The sequence below is a fragment of the Grus americana genome, chromosome 3 (genome assembly GCF_028858705.1).
Source record: "Grus americana isolate bGruAme1 chromosome 3, bGruAme1.mat, whole genome shotgun sequence".
Taxonomy (NCBI): domain Eukaryota; kingdom Metazoa; phylum Chordata; class Aves; order Gruiformes; family Gruidae; genus Grus; species Grus americana.
Window position 1 is genome coordinate 101,495,771 of NC_072854.1, and position 19,075 is coordinate 101,514,845.

General features: G+C 40.8%; 1 protein-coding gene across 11 annotated transcripts in view; it reads left to right on the forward strand.

Moving 5' to 3' along the window:
• RPS6KC1 (ribosomal protein S6 kinase C1) overlaps nt 1–19,075 on the forward strand; it is a 96,856-nt gene that overhangs the window by 33,057 nt on the left and 44,724 nt on the right. For all 11 annotated transcript variants that reach the window (XM_054822711.1, XM_054822712.1, XM_054822708.1 and 8 more), the window contains one exon: nt 13,057–13,175. In XM_054822711.1, the coding sequence (XP_054678686.1) occupies nt 13,057–13,175 (119 nt within the window). The remainder of the gene's footprint in view (nt 1–13,056; nt 13,176–19,075) is intronic.

Sequence of the window (19,075 nt, forward strand, 5' to 3'; positions counted from 1 at the left end):
TACAGCACAGGAGAGGGAATAACAGGAGTGTGTTGCTTTTTAATTTCGATCTTATACCTTTCCATCTTATACACAGGATAGTTCTTAGCAGTTAGCTCCTCTTTTTTTGTTTCTCCGTGTTACCCTGCATGTCTGTGGAAGTGGAACAGAGTAAGGGATCATCCTCTACTGGGCACTTACACTACATTTGGCTAGATGCAGCTCGTCTTGTGTCCTTTCTCTTTGGAGTTTCTGCAAGCTGGCAAGGAGACACTGGTGTCCTTCTGTATAATGATGGGCCTTATTCAAATGCCTTCCTAAAAATATATACCTTCTCAGGATCCATGAGGACAGTAAAAAAAAAAAAAACAAACCCACACCAATGCAAAACCAAACCAAACACCCCCCAAAACCCAAACCCAACAAAACCCCATGAATAACTATCTGTATTCATGCTTTTTAATCGAGTTACTTTATAAGGGTGATATGTTTAGTGTTGATACGTCAATATTCACTGTATGTTGTCATAAAAACCCCTCCAACCTTTACCTAATCACTTCAGCTATTTAAACATCCCTGGTTATGTATTTCACATGGATAATAACCTGCTCCTTTCAAAGATAAGGATGGTGCAATTGTTACAAAATGCTTCTGGTCTTCTGCCATTGATTATTTTTACCCTATTTTGTGTGAATTAGCCTTTGTAATATCTGAAAGTGAAACACAGCGTTCATATATGCTTACACACACATATAAAATGACATTGTCTCTCAGTGTACAGCCATTGCAGAATGCGTGGCCTCTCTAGAACTGACTAGAAGTGGCTTTTGCCTGTTAAATGGTAATACATATTTTTGCCACGTGGTGGCACCAAGAAAATAGAAATTGACAGCTAAGAATTGCAGTCGGGAAGTGTAACCAGTGTAACCGGGGAAAAAAGAAACATCATCCATCCTCTGTGTTTGAAACTTCTCTCAGAATTACCTCAGAAATGTAGTGCCTCTCTAAGTTGGTTAGACGTATCTGAAAGGTAAGGGTGTCTCTGTTGCCAGCTGCTCCTTTAGGCAGAAGATCTACTTAATTCTTAAGGCTGCCTCATCAAAATCACATACAAGTAAGTTTATTACTGCAAGTTTATAGACTTCAGTTGTTTAGTTTGAAGTAGCTGGCTTCCATAAAGGCAGTCAAAGCACACTTGAGTCTGTTGACTTTCCAGCTCTCTGAGCTAATGGTAGACGAGGCAGGTGTCACACATGCTTACACCAAAGAAATGTACATCTTGACTTCATTTTCAGCTGTGTGTGCATGCTCTCACAAGTATAATGCTATTAATTATACTGTGCAAGGTATGTATGTACTTTCCTCTGCTAGTCTTTTGCAGAGTTTTAGTGTTAAATCTTTTAATGTCCTATTCACAGTCCTGCCAAAATGCCTGATCTGCATGTCACTTGGGGAATGAACACCGTCTGTGCTCCGAGAGGGTAGTGTGTACCTTGGACTCTGGGCATCTGCTCTTTATACATCTTGGGCCTAGCTCTGCTCCGTACATGCATTTAATATTAAACATGTATGTCAGTGGGAAGGAGGAGAACACATTCTTGGACTGGCAGCAGAGCCCTTGGACTATCCACTGAACTACCTCTACCTCTTGTACCTCTCCGCTTCATTTATACCAGAGTTCCCTCACGTGTGGCGAGAAGGAACGGCTGCCATAATTTCCTTTTTCCTCTGAATACATACTGATTCTGCTGCCCCTCTTGCTTTTTCTGGGTATTGTTGTGTATGGAATTTTGGAGCTTTTGCAAAGCAGGTCTGTCAGGGTTGTATAGAATGGTTAAACAATTCTCGAGAAACTGAAACCTTCTGGAATTCTAATTTTCTGCCTTTTTAAGCATACTAGAAGATAAGTATATTAATTGATAGAAACTTTGGCTTACATTTGTGGCTGTTCCTTTGTTTTGTTAGCATGTCAGAGCACTTTGAGGTCAATGCATTGCTTCAGGCCTAGCGATGGAAAAAATGCACTAATCGATAGCAAGCCACCAACTTCTAGGCTGGAAGTTAACTGTGTTTTATGCAAAGTAGTGCTTTCCCTGACTTTGGTGTAGGACGTAGTTAATGTTAGGAAAAAATAGATCAGGAGGCTAAAATTATGGAAAGAGGTTTTTTTGTAATAAAGGAGGGAGTCCTGTCTGTTATAAACTGCTCCTCTTTTTCCAACTCCAGCCGTTCTCGTGTTATATCCATTATGGATCTGGGCAGTCTGAGCTGTGTGATAAACACAGAGTTAACACTATTGCTTATCGCTGGATTTCAGTAACTTCAGGCACATGATGAAGCAAGAAACACTTCACAATTTGGTCAGTCTAATTTGCGTAGAAAAGTACAGGATCTGTTCCATGCGGTTTAGAAAGCAAATGTGTTCGTTGCTGGTCTGTTCCATACAAGGCTCCATGTTACACATTAACATCTGAAGGGAGACGGTCCATTTACTTGATCAGAGATTTGGGGTGTTTGTTTTCACATGTGTAGCAGCTGTGGCTGGGCACAATGAATATTTATTTGGTTTAGGGGGCTGGTTCGCTAGGCAGCGTGGACCTTGTTGCATGAAGTATGTGGTGCCTCTTCAGCCAGCTTAACAGCCACAAACTGTTTTCTAGGTGTCTGTATTTTGCATTAGGTATCTACAACTTCTAGATAAGCTGCTGGTGTCTTTGAAAGAGAGCTGCGAATGTCAGTTTTGCACTGCTCTGTGCTATTTTAATGTTTATCTAGTAAACAGAGCTGGAACAAAAATTACACAAATTACTGGAACCTTGCTAAAATGACTTTGACTTTTAACCCAGAAATGCATATACAATGAAATGCTGGGAATACTTTGGACAACTAGATGATATTTTTGGATATACTGAAAACAAACCAACTTGTGTCTAATTACTGGGATTATGATGGGCTGTGATTTGAACTTGTGATGGAGCCAGGGATGCAAACAGGAGCATGCTTGACAGAATGCCAAGAAGAAAGTGCTTTATGAAAAGGGGAAGAGGAGCCATAGCTGTTCGATGAGCGCATTTCTGGCTTCCAGTGTGAAAAGCACCTTTGCTTGTTTGTTGAATGGCACTTATAAAGACAACTTCTGTTACAACAGAGTAGCTATTTTATATTCTCTTCACTTGTTAAGTCCTCTGTGTAGTGTTTCTCATTGAGAATAACAATATCTTAGGCAGTTTCTGAGCTACCCAGCAGCTGTGCCTGACTGGAGCAACATCTTTGAGGAAACAACAGACCTGTTTTCTGAGAAGATGCACTGGGGTGTGAGCTGATGTCTGCAGGGAAACCTTAGAGTTGTGCTGGGCCCCACAGGGAAAGGTTAATGACAGAGTGACTGACAGAACTGTAATTCTCCCCCACCTGATTTCAGACCTCTGTACTCCTATGGTGTATCATCACTCACCTTTATTTGTTGCTGTAGCTTTATGCTTCCGCTGAGGCTGGAACCAGTAGAGACAAAAACTTCCTGCCCTGGTTCCTTCCAAAGGAGCTGAAAACCAGCTCTGTTTCCTGCTGTTGTACTTTGGGGATGCTGTAGGACCATTTGGGTTGGGCTTTCTAAGCAACCATACAAAGTGCTCCCTCTCTCCTAGGGCTTCATACAACCTTGACATCACTGCTGCTGTTTCAGAAGGTTAGATGTTGGTGAGAGGACTTGTCTATTGACAAGCAGCTAGATTAAGAAGGGATATTGGAAATACTGTTACTTGCTTAAAAGTTATCTAATCCCACTGTGCTGCCAGTGATGCTGAAAGCCATGCTAATGTGGGCTACGAGCTGTTCATAACTAAAATATGTTGGCTTCCAAGCCCATTGCAGGCCATACAGAGCTTCAGTGCAGATTAGTGCTACAGGATCCATGACTGTGCAGTAAATGCTGGATGGGTCACCCTGAGTGATGTCATTCCACATGCAAAAGTACTAGGCTCAGACACTTAATTGTGGCAAAGCAGTAAAATACATCATCTGCAAATAAAGCATGGTGAAGTTGGTTAATGTATAAATACAGCCAGATTCAGCTATGTAAAGGAATACTCAAGGCAAAGTTTCACTTAAACTGCAAGATTTCCTTGCACCAAGAGGCTGATAAAGGTCTGAGGTTTAGCGTGTGCTGCACAGTTTAGAGCCTTACAATACACGTAAAGGTGAATTGTAGCAATACTTGTAAGGCAAGATGTAGGGCATGATGCTGAGATGACTCTGAATGTGGTTTCTTAGCATGTGGCTGTTAAAGAATGAATAAATATGTGGCAAGGTGGGCCTTAAAAAAACTGTTCTTTTTTTCCTCTTCTGGGGGACACAGCTAGCTGCATTGGCTTGGTGTTTATCCGACCTTTCCAAGATTTTTGAGTCTGCCCTCATAGCAGCTCCTTGCCAGGTTGCTGCTTGTGCCCAGCCTCATTGACAGACATCTCTTCCTGCCTGCACAGCCTTTTATCTCAGCTGTTAGCCAGCACTTAGCTGCAGCTAAGTGCATTAATCTTTCTTTGACTGTTGCTATGTGGGGTTTCTACCTCCCATCAGAAGACCTAGTAGGGTTGCCACACTTCTTCCAACATACAGTGTAGACAGAGGAGACTGATCTAGGTTACAGTGCCGCCTCTGTCCTTAGGTGAGAAAATTGAAGTCTCTGCTGCAGAATTAAATGCCTCGGGCAGTGTAGGTGAATTGAGGCAAATTACTAGCTGGAATAGAAAAATTGCATAGATATGTTTAAGTGCATGATGCTGCATGATAATCAGTGCTCTGATGTCCCCCCCAATAGTTCTTGCATATACACCTTCTCTCTTTACACATCCTCCTTTTCTCTTTTCCTGTCCTCTTTCCCTCTTTTCCAGTATATTAAAATAGCCGCCTTTGCTTCAGAGCTGCGTAGAAAGACTGGTATAGGTTTGATCTCTGTGGGGCCTGCCGCTGGCTCTTCTGTTTTAGAGATCTTAGTGATTGCTCATGGAAAGGTACCATTTCCCATACATAATACAAAGTACATATGAATTATATTTAATACATAGATATGAGTACTGTTAGGCCACCAGGATTGATGAATCTCATAACTGTCTTTTCATCTGTCTGTCTTTCTGCAATACTTTATGCTTGAAACTGCAGTGAGTTGTTCTTACTTGAAGGCGTAGGCGTCTGTGTGCCTGGGTTCCCTCTGCTCTGAAACAAAGAATGTTTGTGGCTGCTAATTCTAATTTGGATTTGTTCTTTTAGTCAGGAAGAGTGCAGAGAAGTTGAAAATTCTTTTCCTCTCTTCTGTGGTGGTGGTCTGTGTAACTTTTCCTTGCTCTGTCAGTGCTCTCCGCCTGTTCCTGTGGTGCTTCTGCTGGAGGACTTGCTGCTCCTGTCACCATTTTGTTTCCTCACCTGTGCTAGCATGCCACTGCTTGTCCTTCTGTCTTGCAACGCTCACAGGGTGTGCTTCTTCCCTGCACCCCCCCGCCCCGCCTTGTTCTTATGTAGTTTTACAGGAAAGCGTTCAAGAACATTTCTCACATTGTGAAGTCTTACTTTGGTGAAATACCTTGCAGTTGAAGACTACAAGTTTTAGCAGATGGATGGGAAGTTAAGCTTTTCCTCCCTGAAATGGTGTGTGCTGTGTGACCGTTCATTTTAGTTTTTTCCAGATGGTGACACATGCACATGAAAAGCTACCACCACCTTGTGGATTTAACATGAGAGTTTCTGTATAAACAGATGATCAATGATTAGTGTTTCTGGGAAGTTACGTTTTGTATTATCTTGAGTGTTACTGACTCCTGCTTTACTGGTCACTCAAACACATTTCACCCACACTGTTCTTCTATGTAATCTTAACTTTGGCACATATGCCAACATCTTTTTTCCAGAGAGGTGTTTATCCAGACATTTACACCACTGGTATGTAACCTTAAGTTTTCTGCAGGATGCAGAATTGGTAACTTCACAGGAAGTGTAGATCTGTGTCTCAAGCAACCTGCAGTGAAGATGATGTATAAAATATAGACATAATAGTTATGAGCACACTGGAAAGTTGGAAGAAAAATTCTTAGGTGTTCACTCACTGTCACACATTTGTGCTTCAGCATGAGAGCTTTAACTTTTAAGTGGCTTTTCTTCTTGGTTGCTGGCATACAGTACTGTCCTGAATCTTCAAAAAGCAAGAAAGAATGGTTCTGATAAATGTGGTGTATCTTAATAAATTTTTACTTTCTCAAAATGTTTAAAAAAAAAAGAGGAAAAAAGATCACTTCAAACTGTTTTACCATAGTAGGCTTAATCTTGGTCTTATTTTTTAATATTTTTTAATATTTACAGTTTTTTTCAGCTGCAGAATTTGGCCACCACCTCAAAGGAACTCATCATTATAATAATATATAGCATACTAGAGATGATGAGCTAGCAGGCTTATTTCACAATTCCAAACTGCCACCTGCTGCTAAAATCTATAGCGTCTTTCCTTGACGCTGAAGTGTCCATCTATCCCAGCACCTGTCACATTTCACTTAAGTAATTGTTTGAAAATTAAAGGTTACCCACTCTCCTGTGAAAGTTGGTGAAGACTCATTCCAAAATCAGCAGCTCTTCCCCTTCCTGAAATAAATTTTGGGGTTATAAAACTGTGTCCAAAGTGGTCGCAACCTGTGCTGGATTATGAGTCGCATTGTCACTTACGGTGTGCCTGAGCTTTTGTTTGGCTAATATGGACAAAGGAGCCTGCTTCACATGATGTAAGAAGTGTTTGCCCTAAGAAGAACAGAGGTCCTCTTGAACCAATTAGGCAAAAATAACAGCTGGGCTACCCACTAATAAGGAAGGTGCTGCTAAACCTCTTTTCATTGTGAGAAGAAATAAATCTTTTAAGGCTTACTCCCTTGCATTTTTATAGAGAGCAATTCTTTGAAAAATTCAGCAATCCAGCTGGGTGATATGTGCAGGAAGACTGTGAAGAAGATAAAGAAACTTTTAAAAATAAAAAATGGTATTATAGCTGTTAGATTTGGCAATTATAAATGTTTCATTGAAGATTTCAGTATTTAGAGAAAGTTTTACTGTTCAAATTGTTAAGAACGTGGAGTTTGGGGTTAGCACAACAGGCAGTCTCCCACGAGTTCCTTGTAGCCTGTTCTGCAAGAGGACATTCCTTCCTGGAGCAAATCTCTTCTGATATCTTCTTAAATAAAGGCAGCCCATGTATATTTTTAGTAAGTCTGAGAGAAAAGCAGGAAGATTTGGAATACAGAGGTTACAGAGGATTGGGACAGGTAATGCTAACTTTTTAGCTTTACCTTTTTGGTGGAAATATCCACATCCTGGTCAAGCAGCTAGTTAGGTAGAGAGTACACTGATGTTGTCCTGACAGATTGGCTCTTCCTGAGGAAAATCTGTGATGCTCAGTGAGGGATGATTTGGAGGCGGTCAGACACGAAGAAAGGAATATGTAGAATTCCTGGGTGGGTGCTATATACTGTGATTTACTGAATGTGGGATATTTTATATGTTAGTGGCATATGGTGACTAGAGGTGTCTTTGTTACCATCCAGTAAGACAGACATCTTCCACATGACTTCATCCTGGATCTGCAGAGGAGAATAGTTAAGGACCAGAGCAAGTTTGAGAGCACTTCGCTGCATCTGAGATGCCTTCTGTTGGTACCCCAGATTATTTTGGGGAAAAGGACAGATTTTTTTTGTAGTTCTTACTGCCCAGATTTCTTTTTTCTTGTTTGAGTTTATTGGGTATGGCCCCCTTTCAATAGCTTTTTGCTATTAATACCTGAACATAAGTAATTTTCTTGTACAATAGAATTAGAGAAGATTTGATACCTGAATAAACAGTTATCTGAGCTGAACACTTAACACTTCAACATTGAGTTAGCTAATCTTTCAAATGTACGTACTCTTCTGAGGTGCTGTGAGGCGTGAGTAGAAGACAAACAAAAATACTGCTATTTTCTGAGATGCTACTAGTATATACCTATTCTGTGGAAATGCTGCTTCTCTGTATTTTTCATTCAGATCAGTGGACTATGGGAAAACAAGCAGGCAAGTTACAGATGAACTCAGTGACACAATTATTCTGATATTTGTGGGTTTCTGGGTTTCCTCTATCAAACCCTCAAGATCATTTGAATGTTGTTAGAAACGTCTGGTTTTGAATATATATTGTAGCTGAGCTGTCCTTAGAAATAAAAATTAAAGAACAAATTTTAAATCATTGGCTGCTGTCCTAATGTCCTGGCTACTGTTACTTTGATCAGCGGGTGGCCTGGTCAGCCTTTCCAAAGCCAATTTTCATTTTAAGATATTTTTATTTCTTTGAAATAGGCAAAGCCTTTGGAAAATGAGGGAGCAGCCTGCTTGTGCTTGTGTGAAGGCTTATATGTGCAACAAAGTAGCTGTAGAGTTTTTATATTCTGTTTGCAGTAATAGTAAACAGAGCATCTAAAATAACCACTTGCACATTGCAACAAACACATCATCATTTGCTTAAAAAGAGTTATAATTACAGTTGACGAAGCATGGACACCATAAAAAATGCATTAGTTTGGCTTGACACATTAATTACCTGTTTTTGCAGATGTTTTTATATATTGTTGTGTGAACAGTTTACAAAATAATTACAGGAAAGTCATATGGAAAATAAACTAAGTGGGTGGTTTCTCGCCTTAATATTTTCATTCATGTGAATCTGTGTGAGGCACAGCTGCTCCGCAGCAAATGCAGACGGAGAGAGAGGGAGAGAGACGGGGAATCTTGAGGGGTTTTAATTCTAAGGTCTCTATGATCAGCCTTGCTACACTTTTATATCTTGCGTTAGCAGTGTAGTTTTTAAACATGTAAAATGACATTGCTGATTTAATCCCAGTGATCAGGAGGAGGGAGAAGCTTTGATCCTGATCAGATGAAACGTAAATCTTCTAGTATCTAGGAAAATAAATGAAAAATCAATATTATTTTAAGCAGGATGATCTTTTATGAGCAGTTGTAAAGATTCATCAAAGGCTTTGACACAGTTTAAACATTTCCTGTTTGCTGCCATTTAAAGAAAAATGCCTTTCAAGTTATAAATTGTAATTAAAGAGAGATACCTCTTCAGATTATTGTGGGCTAACCACAGAATGGAAATAGGAGCTCAGTCTGTTCACACAGTGTTTAAATCAAAAGGTCTGAACTGGGAATAAATTAGTGGCCTCTCTTAAGAGTACAAATTTTGTGTAACTAAAACCACTATTCCATAACAAAATGCAATATTTCCTTTAAAAAATGCATAAAGTATGCATCACAGCTTTAACATCTGTCAAATACAAGGATTTGCTCTAGTACTGTGTTTTAGTGATTTATTCGGTTTTAAGTGAAGAGTTCTATGACTTGAAATTTGGCATAAATGCTAGAGATTTTTAGTTTAATGGGGTCTTTATTATCACTCATCACTTGGTGTTTAAGCGTTTTTACGTAACATTTTATTTTTTTTAAAAAATTCATATCTGCTGTTTCTTTACAGATTTTTGTGAGATATTGGCTGTTTAAATGGGAATTTGTATTGGTTTCTTGGTTAAACTAATATAAAGAATAAAAAGCCAAAATCCTACTTTCATAAATCCAAGTCTCAAACATCCACCTGTTACAGTATTCAGAGACTGAACTGTTAATAATATTATTAACAAATAAGATACAAGAACTTGTTGAGTAAATGTTTTGTGAATCTACACCCTCTTTTATGGCTGAAGATTTTAATGAGTGAACAGTTTGCAAATGTTATTTAACAAATTACTTGGGAAGGAAAAGTAGAAGGAAAACTGAAATTAATGTCTTGTGAAAGTAGGGAGAACAAAGACAGCTCTAAGGGGACACCCTAGCTTGTTTACGTTAATTACTGTAAAATTACTGAAGCATTGAAAAAAGGCAATAAACATCCCAACTAAATACACATAACTAACAATTAAGCCATAAGCTTGACTTTTATGATAGCCTTAGACACTAACCTAGCAGTTTTCCACCAGTCTGCTTGAAGAAAACGCTCGCTGAAGAGTTTATTGTTGCTCTGCACATGACTTCTTTTCCCTGAGCAACTACCACTCCGGCTGTCCAAGGGAATGTTAGGTGATCACCAGTGGATCAGCACAAGACAGTTTTATGGTGCTGTAAGATTAAATGTAGAGATGAAAGCAAGAGCGTTAGTAACTTTTTAAGAAATTGCAACACACATTTATAAAATACTGTTTTATCTATTGTCTTCCGATAAAACCAAATCCAAGTTCAAACAATTGAATGGTGATGTTATTTTTTTAAACGTAGATGGGAATAAGACTGGCAGTGTCATCTAGGGGAATTTCCCCAGATGAGTCCTACCAGGCAGAGGCTGATGTTAGAGGTGCTGGACCTGGTGCGAAGCCTAGAATGAGAGAAATTATTGAGAAATTGTTAAATATCCATAATATTGAATGCTGAAAGTGCACTGAATTTCTGACTGTCCAGCTTCTTCCCAAAGCAAGTGTAGTCCGAGGTTTTTGCGGAGCAGAGCCGTGTGTCTCTGTCCAAGGAGGTGACAATCACTTTTCCCTCGTGCTGTGAAGTGGATAATAAGATTTACAATAGATCACGTACAGCAGAGCTTGAAGTAGATCGTAACTCTCTTCTACGTGTTATGATGGAGTCCGTGTGACAGTTCAGTGTGTTTAGGTCAGTTGTAGTCGTAATATGAAAGGAGGGGGAGTCTTTATTTTAATAGGGTAAAAATGACTAGTAGTAGACCTTGGCAACATGAAGTGGAAGAGAGCCCTCTGCCGCCTTTGCTCTCTGAGTCTAAGGATTGTTAAAAGCAAGAGCAATGATTCATTCCCTTTTGCATCGGGCTGGGGGAAAACAGCAGCCCTGAGAGCCTACAGCAGAGGAACTCTTCACGAACTTTCTGAGAAGAACTCGTACTTAGTTTTTCATTATCCTCTGTCATCTTGAAAGTGTTTTGGGAAAATTGAGCAGTCAGGCAACCTGCTCCTTCTCCTTAATAAAGGAGTCAGTGTTAAAGCTAGCCAGATCTGGCTGACTGAAGGATCAGAACGATTCCTCCTGCCCTGAGCTACTGGAGAGACATGGCTGCAGCTCACCTCTTCACTGCCAGTAAGTGAAGCTGAGTGCAAATTTCTGAGAGGGGCTTGCAGGTGCATGCATATACTCTGTACAGACATGGGTGACCACAGACTGACACAGGGCAGGAGGATATTGCATTTACAGATACCTACATAACCACAGGCAGTGTGAACAGCTCAACCTCTTATGAACTACTGTTGGTCAGGGAAAGACCTGCTGTTCAGGGGGTCTCTGGTAGCTGCCCCCAGCTCTGTGATCCAGCTTTGAGACATTTTGTCTGACTTGCCTGCTTATCTGGCTTGAAGTTTGTTGGCATGTCTTATGCACAGAGAATAATGAGCGCACTCGTGCAGAAAATAGTGAAAAATAGAGTTTAATAAGAAGGTAAGACAGGCAGTGGTGGTCAGGTACAGGACTCAGACAAATGCACTGACCACCAGCCTGCTTACACACAGTTGGTCCATGTAATTCATACCTCTGTTTTCTCATGCTTGTGCCCCCCTTCCACCTTGACCCTTCCATTTCCTTACCTTTAATCCTGCACCTAAACATCTTACAATATCTTATGCATTCCTGTAATCCCCTCCCAAAAACATCCCATGATGTTTTGCATACAAGTGTTTACACAGTAAGTTCTCCCTTGGACATCCCATAATAAGTTTGCTCTTTATGAGACTCATTCTTGATAAACCACAATAATCCTGGGCTTTTTTTTCCTTTTTTTTTTTCTTATCAGTTACCAAGTTTCTGGTTGAACTTCTTCAAGGTTAGAGTCAGAGGTTCCTTTTGTGGCCCATTGATCAGTGTCTTATGAGTTTTAGTCTTTGTTATTGTCTCTGTTATCTGCTGTTGGTTAGGGTTTGTGTATTTGCGTATTTAATTTATTACCTCTCCTGTTCCTTGCCTTGTCTTTCATGTTGAGTAGCTGTTAGTCAGATATCCTTGCAGTTCCTTGCCCTGTTTGAGCATCGGTTTGTGAGAGGTGTTGGCTTGCACCTGTCGGTGCAGAAGCCTGTCATAGCCAAGGCTGTGTTTCTGCAAGTCTCGAATGGCCTCAGTTATGGCTGGAAGAGACTGTCAGGGCCATCTGAAATCTCTTCTGTTGCTCTGACTTCTTCTGAGACTGTTTTTCAGCACAGTAATCTCAATTCTCTGTTATAACAGTTGTGGCTCACAATCTCTTTATCTTTGCCTGGCAGTTGACTGGTTGCATGTCATCATCACAAATTGAGTCTGTTATAATGATATGCTGCTCATGATGTGAATGTCTAAACACACTATAAGTTTTAGAGTGAATACAGAATTTGTGCGGTATCACGGGATTATTGCCTCTTGGAAGAGTTTGGGTAGATTAGACATAACGCAATAGTGGTTCAGCTGTCTGGGAAGTGAAGTAGTTGGTGCAAGCACTTCTTCCTTTCTTCCTGTGTCACCCCAAGCCAACAGGCAAGGAGCAGGTAGCATCAGAAAGCTGTGAGCAAGAATTCTTGGTGTCTCTCATGTTGCCTTCTGGCTATTGATAGCATTTCTGGCTTTCCTTTATACTTGGGAAAGCTCGTATTACAAACATGGGGAAAAAACAAGTTTCTTTATTGTTTCATAATAAATGTCTTGTCTTGTCTTATCTTGTCTTCCCTAACTGAGGGGTTTTTTTGGGTACAACATTCAGGTCAGTGGTTTGTTTCAGTTCTTACTTATGCTACCTTAGGAACATATACCAGATCACAGAAAGATGAGGTAAGACTTCTTATTTACCTTAGTCTATAGCAAGGCTTAAATTGTTATTTTTGTAGAAGTCTGAGATCATAGTACTTGCTTTTTATAAGATGCATATGTGTAGATTTGATTATGAATAACCCAAAGGAAATGAAAAAGGTAGAATCAAAGCAGTCATGTGCTTTGACTACTTGGTACATCTCTCTCTATAGAAAAAATAACTTTCTTTTTCTCTGTTGAGGTGAATCAAGTCCAACTCGTCGAGAAGCAGTGAAAAGGAAGACTGCAGAATACCTTATGCGTGCTGAAAAAATTTCCAGTCTCTACCATAAATCCTCTGAAGATGCATCTGTTTCTATGGTAGGCTTTAATTTCTTTTTTTTCTAAATTGTCCTGTCTTTTAGCAAAGCGTATTCGAGCTTGATGTTCAAAAACTCTCTAGAATTTCTCTTTCGGCAGGCCTGAGGAGTATTTTGATGTTACATTTCTCTTTAAGTTGCCGTTCTTTTTTGATTCTTGCATTTCATAGCATTACGAAGAATGCTTAATTTAATTCAGGCATGTTTTTTAGCATGCTTTCCTTCTACTTGCAGTTGATGATACAAAGATTTTTAATCATGCTAAAGAATACATGAGAATATTGCTTGGTCCTGTAGGGAGGGGAACGGCTGTTGGTTTCTTTAGCCTGGCACATAATGGTGTACCAGAAATGACAAAGGACATGGCGGGGGGATGAGAGATGAATTTCCCATAAAGTAAGCAAAGGTTTTTTCCTGATACCTTCAGATGTCTCTTGGACATGCTTGAGTGATTAGCTGCTGCTTGATTTTTGAGGAGTTTCTGTAGTAATACTCACCTTCTTAAGCAGAAACACCCTTATCTGTACTTGTACAAACGACAAACAAAGCTTGTTCCAAGGCACCCTCAATAAATTTCTACTTTGCCCTTCCCCAACCAGTTCCTTTGGGACTTATCTGTTCTTACTTTACTTTTACTGCAGTCATGCTAAACTGTATGAGATTGTCGATGACTGCCCTATTGTAGTAAATACAACAGTTACCAACTTCCTGTCTCTCTACAATTATATCAAGTGAGGACAAAAAGGGCAGAAGATTATTGCTTCTTATTTTACACAGATCTAAAAATGCTTTAAGGAGATGACTGCTGCAAAAATGGGAAGCCTTATAAAATCCAACTGCCTAATAAGTAAATTGAAAAAGCAAACCCACTGATTTTGAAGGGTAGCTTTTTTTTATGTTGAGAAGCCCACAAGAGCAATTTTGAGGATGTTCCAAATGGGATATATTTTGTGAGATTTGGAGTCTTGCTGCTGCTATGAATTGTACTTTGAACAATTTAGTATTTTGGACTGATACGAACTCCTACTAGGTAGTCTTTCTTTGGGTCAGACACCCCTGAAAATGGGGAAGAATCTATATTGAATGAAAACCTCAGTGTGTTTGGAAACCACAGAACAAGAAAAAAAAAAAACACGAACAACCTATTTTTGCCTTTTTGTAAGTTTAAAAACTAACCGTGGTTGGGAAGGAGGAAGAAATAGGTTTTATTTTTGTATGTGAACTTGAGAGGTAAAGTATTTCCTCTTTTATGCTCTACTGAATAAGGCACATGCCTTCTTTGCAGATCCAAAGGAAAGCAGAATTAATTGGGATAAGAAAAAAAAAGTTGTGAGAATAGAATACCATTCTCCTTCTGTGTTGAAACTCAAAATTGACAAGTTGGGGCAAATCTGACTTTACACAGGCAAAATGTTGCAGCTGGATTATTCTCCCTTTTACAAAGAAAGCCAGGTTTCCACGATTTGGTTTTGTTTTAACCTAAGTCTGTACACGTATTTTAATTCCTTTTATTTGTTGCTCTTCATAACACATGAACTTGACTTTTATCTTAGAGCTTTGGAATTTGCTGGCATCGAGGGCAGATGGCGCTGATGGGTCATGATGTTTGTGGTGAGGAACAGCTTGTCTCCAAGTTGATAGATGAAAGTTAATCGGAAGAAGGACTTATTTCCCAAAGTCATTGTAAGGGTAGTGGCAGAAGGATTTATTTTCCAAAGTTACTGTAGGGGTAGTGGTAGGAACCACTAGGAATTGTCATGCTCTGTGCTTTGGCTTAGTGTCTTAAGGAGAGCGAGGAACATGACTCTTCCTGCACACTGGTTGCTGAGCAGACCTGAATTCTTGCACCTTAGTTACTGTTTATCCTTTTTACTCCCCATGATAGATTATACTGGAGTTTGTGTGAATTATTCCATCCCATGCAGGCAGCAATAAGTGCAGTGAAATTATCTGCATCTATATATGCTGTGATTCTTGGGAGGTACTAGTGGCAACATGCAGATATGCTATGTCCTTCTCCTAAAGAAATGAAGTCTGTTGTGTACAAGGTTAGTGTGTATGCCTCTTTGCACCTTCACTTCACACCAGCTTGATGTCTGTCTAACTGCTGTTTGCATGCCATTGGTCATGCTGGGGCAAGGCTGGTCTGTTACCACTGGTACCTCCTACTGTTGTAGGTCATGCTGACTGACACCGTCCATCTCTTGTTCAAATGCTTGTGCTTGGACAGGATGTAACATGTGAATGTTTAAATAACCCTGTATAATACCTTCTTTGCCTGCATGGATCTGTAAAGAGATCTCTCATCAACTCTTCTGTGCTGGAGGGACACCGAAGTCTTTGAGGAGAACCACTGCACATGTAGGAAGCCTTTCCTAGAAGCACGGCTAAGTGCTACTACACCTGGTAACCCAGCACAGTTTGAACCATACAACTGAAATTGGTTTGCAAGAAAATGATGGGCAAATACTGTATCCTAGCAGTACCTGTGCCTGTGTTACAACTGGCAGACTGCAGTTTTGTTACAGGAAGCATGGTTCAGTGTAGGGAACTTCATGGGCAGCGGGGGTGCTGAGACCATTTGCACCTTGGAGGAAGAGGTCTGACTAGTAAGCAGGCATGGGCATTTAAGGCAAAGTGTTCTTGTTCATGACCTGCTATTACAAGGCAGAACTGTTTTGTCACCCATGTCTGGTGCAGATAGCTTTGTGTTTCCTGTTGTGCCCTTACAAGGAACAACCACAGTGATCGGTATCAAAACTAGGCTCGCCTGTCCTTCTTAGACATGACATTTTACTTCTTTCTTGTCCACCAGGCCAGAGAAATATCCAGCAAGGGAAGAGGTAAGCTCAGAACTGCAGGTTCAATTATTGTCCTTCACCCCTCAGCCCCTCATAGCTCCTGAAGGTTTGGGCTGCCGGCCGTGTGCTGAGCCATGTGTGGCAGTCTCAAAAGGCTATGCCTGCCAAGCACACCCCAAGCCACCCATTTGTCATCTGAACACCACGTGATGTAAAGCATGGTGGCTTTTTTCTGGGGGCCTGGGGCAGAAGGAAGCAAGCCATTCTTCTGCGGCCCAAAATGCCAGGCCCTTGCCTCTTCAAAGACCAGATTTCCCTAGAGGCAAAGGCCTGGTATTTCAGAGCTGAGAAGCAAAAATCATCTTTGATGCCATGGAAACCAAACAAAGAACAGTAGTAGTTTGTTACTTTTCTTGCCTCAACAAAAAGCCAACAGTGTAGTCCTCAAGGATAGCATCCTTAGCAACCACCCTGCTGCTGGCAAGTCTGAGCAGTGAAGAGATAAGCACAAGAGAAGGTGTTTGGAGAACCCTTGGCACTGTTAGAAAAAGGTTATGGGTAGAGCGCTTAAGGATGGATAGAAGATTTCTTAAGGCTTACAAGAAGCACAGGGAACTGACGCAACTGTGACTAACCATGAACTGGGAACTCACTTGACAGAGTCTTGTAAACATTGAGAAAAGCCTTGCTGTGACCTGTAGGAGTGGGAGATGTGGGAGACAACTTCTGGAGGTTGTAAACAGGCACACAGGCTTTCTGGAAAAACAAACTGCAGCAAACGCTGTCCTTCTCTTCCTCCTCTGGCACAGCACGGCAGCCTCAAGGGCCTTCTAGATGACAAATGCTTGAGAATGCTGTGTGATGGTAGCAGCAGGCCATTTTGGAGATTCTCAGGCTGTATTTTCTCCTCTACCTCTTTATAAGTGGCAGCTCTGGGGAGCCACCTCCAAGCCTGAGTGGGAGCTACAGCAACAGCCTTTGAGTCATGCTGGATTGACCGTCAGAAAGCTGCAGTCTTACATAGCTGTCAGCTGTGAGGCTGCGCATAGCTACACATACAGGCTGTGGGTCTGTTTTAACTTTGTAGATATTTTTATAATGCATGGTTTTTTCACTCTTTGAAATTATTTCTGGCTCTACTTATGCCCAATTTTTTATATTCAAAATTGTCTCTTTTTGCACCATTATAAAAGCTATTGTCTTTTAAAATGTCAATTATTTTTGATTTTCAAAGCAATTTAGTAACAAGAGTTACATGGAAGCCTGATGCCCAAACAGGAAAAGCAGTCTTCAGTCTTTGCAGTTTTCATAGGATATCTTACTAAAATTCTCATTAAATGTGCATGAAAATTACATGAAGTGTAAAGAAAATACAGTGCTGTAGTTCAGTGAGATGTAAATCTAACGCAAAATAAGAAATTCAGTTTCAAGGCTTCCAAGATCACATTCTGCATGCTTGTCTGCTGCTGGTCCCAGATGTGCATGACCCCAGATGTGTCCCAGCTTCAGGGAAGATGCAGTCCCAAGCCGGTGATCACTGGGGACCTTCTGAAGCACGCCATAGCTCTGTCCACGTTCAGATGCGTGCAGAGATGCAACCTTGTTTTCCTATGGTGCAGAGTGAGGAAGGGGCCAGGACCAGACCAGGAGAGCTGCAAGCTTTTTCACACTCATGGCGTGGAGCCTCGCGCCTCAGGCCAGCAGCATCTGCTTCAAAACAAGGCATCTCCTTGCTGCATTTGAGGGTCTGGTCATGCTACAGGTGAATGGTTACTGAAGTCATCAGCCATAGACCTCTGAACAGTGAGAGGAGATCGCGTTTTGATGTGCAGCTCTGCACTGATGTTCATGAAAGTGCTTGTTTTATCCTGAGGGTCTGTGGCGACTGCTGTCAAAGGTGGCAGAATCAGCAGTAAAATCATTTCCCATCAAATGGTGTTTGTGTCACTGGGCTAGGGATAGTGCTGTTGCCTTCAATGTGGTTAAGGTGAGAGGCTTTTCCTCTTGCTTGGCTGGTGGTGTATTTCTCTTTCTCTCACTGCTCTTAAAACTTCTGGCAGTGATGCCAAAGCTGAGGCAAGAGCTATTGCCATATTTCATTGTGTAGCTTGCAAAACTAAAGCCTTCCAAAGACAAGTGGTGGCCACAAGCTGCCGAGTCTTTGCAGAGGCCAGCATCACAATCAGTATCATCCTTGTCTACTTGAAATTAGCGCACGCTAGCCAAAAGGTGATGGTGGGAAAGGAACTGGTGATGCCAATCCTAAGTCAGGTAACTCCAGCTGTGCAGCTCAGAGCGTAGTCTGGAAATACTTTCAAACATATAGGGCCCAACCACAGGAGACAAGGTCCTGGGATACCTGAGCAGCATGCTGAGCGTTTGGGCAGGCTGATGAAGGCTGCCTGCAGGCAGAGGTAGCCTGCCACTGTCTTTAGAATATAAATACCTTCTTTCTAAAGGCAAATAAAGCTTTTGACTTTTTGTTGCCCTCCTTACTGTATTTTTTTTGTTGTTCCTCTATTTTTGATGAGAGCGCTGTTTTTTAGTTATTTTTCTTATGGCTGGATAGATGCTGAGCTTGGATTTTTACTCTATTCAGAGGAGCAGGCGGCTTCATAGAGTGCTTAATTGCTGTAGTTCTGGGAATTGGGTATTTAGAGTTTGCTTCCAGCTTGCTTCACGACAGAATGTGATGCCTCCCCATCACTGGGCTCTCCTATTAGACTTTGCAACAGTGAAACCAAAGTACTGTAAAGAGCAAAAAATAACTTGAAACTGATAAAAATGGAGATGCTACTGGGAGCTATGGAGATGTGGATGCAATTATAAATTGTTTTAAGGTAAGAAGTGACTGTAGAGTGCACACGTGAAAAACAGTGTGTGTATGCAGTATTACTGACTGTGCCACCATTGGTGATAATTTAGAGAAAGACCCAAAAATATATACTGGGTTTTTTAGGCTTTTCAGACATGATGGGTGAAATCTGATTCTGTAGCATTATTAGACAGCTATTAACTTCTGTAGAGATGTATGAACTTAATTCATGGTTGAAATGTTATGCATAAGAGAAAACTTTAAAAGCTTGATTACTGAGGAATG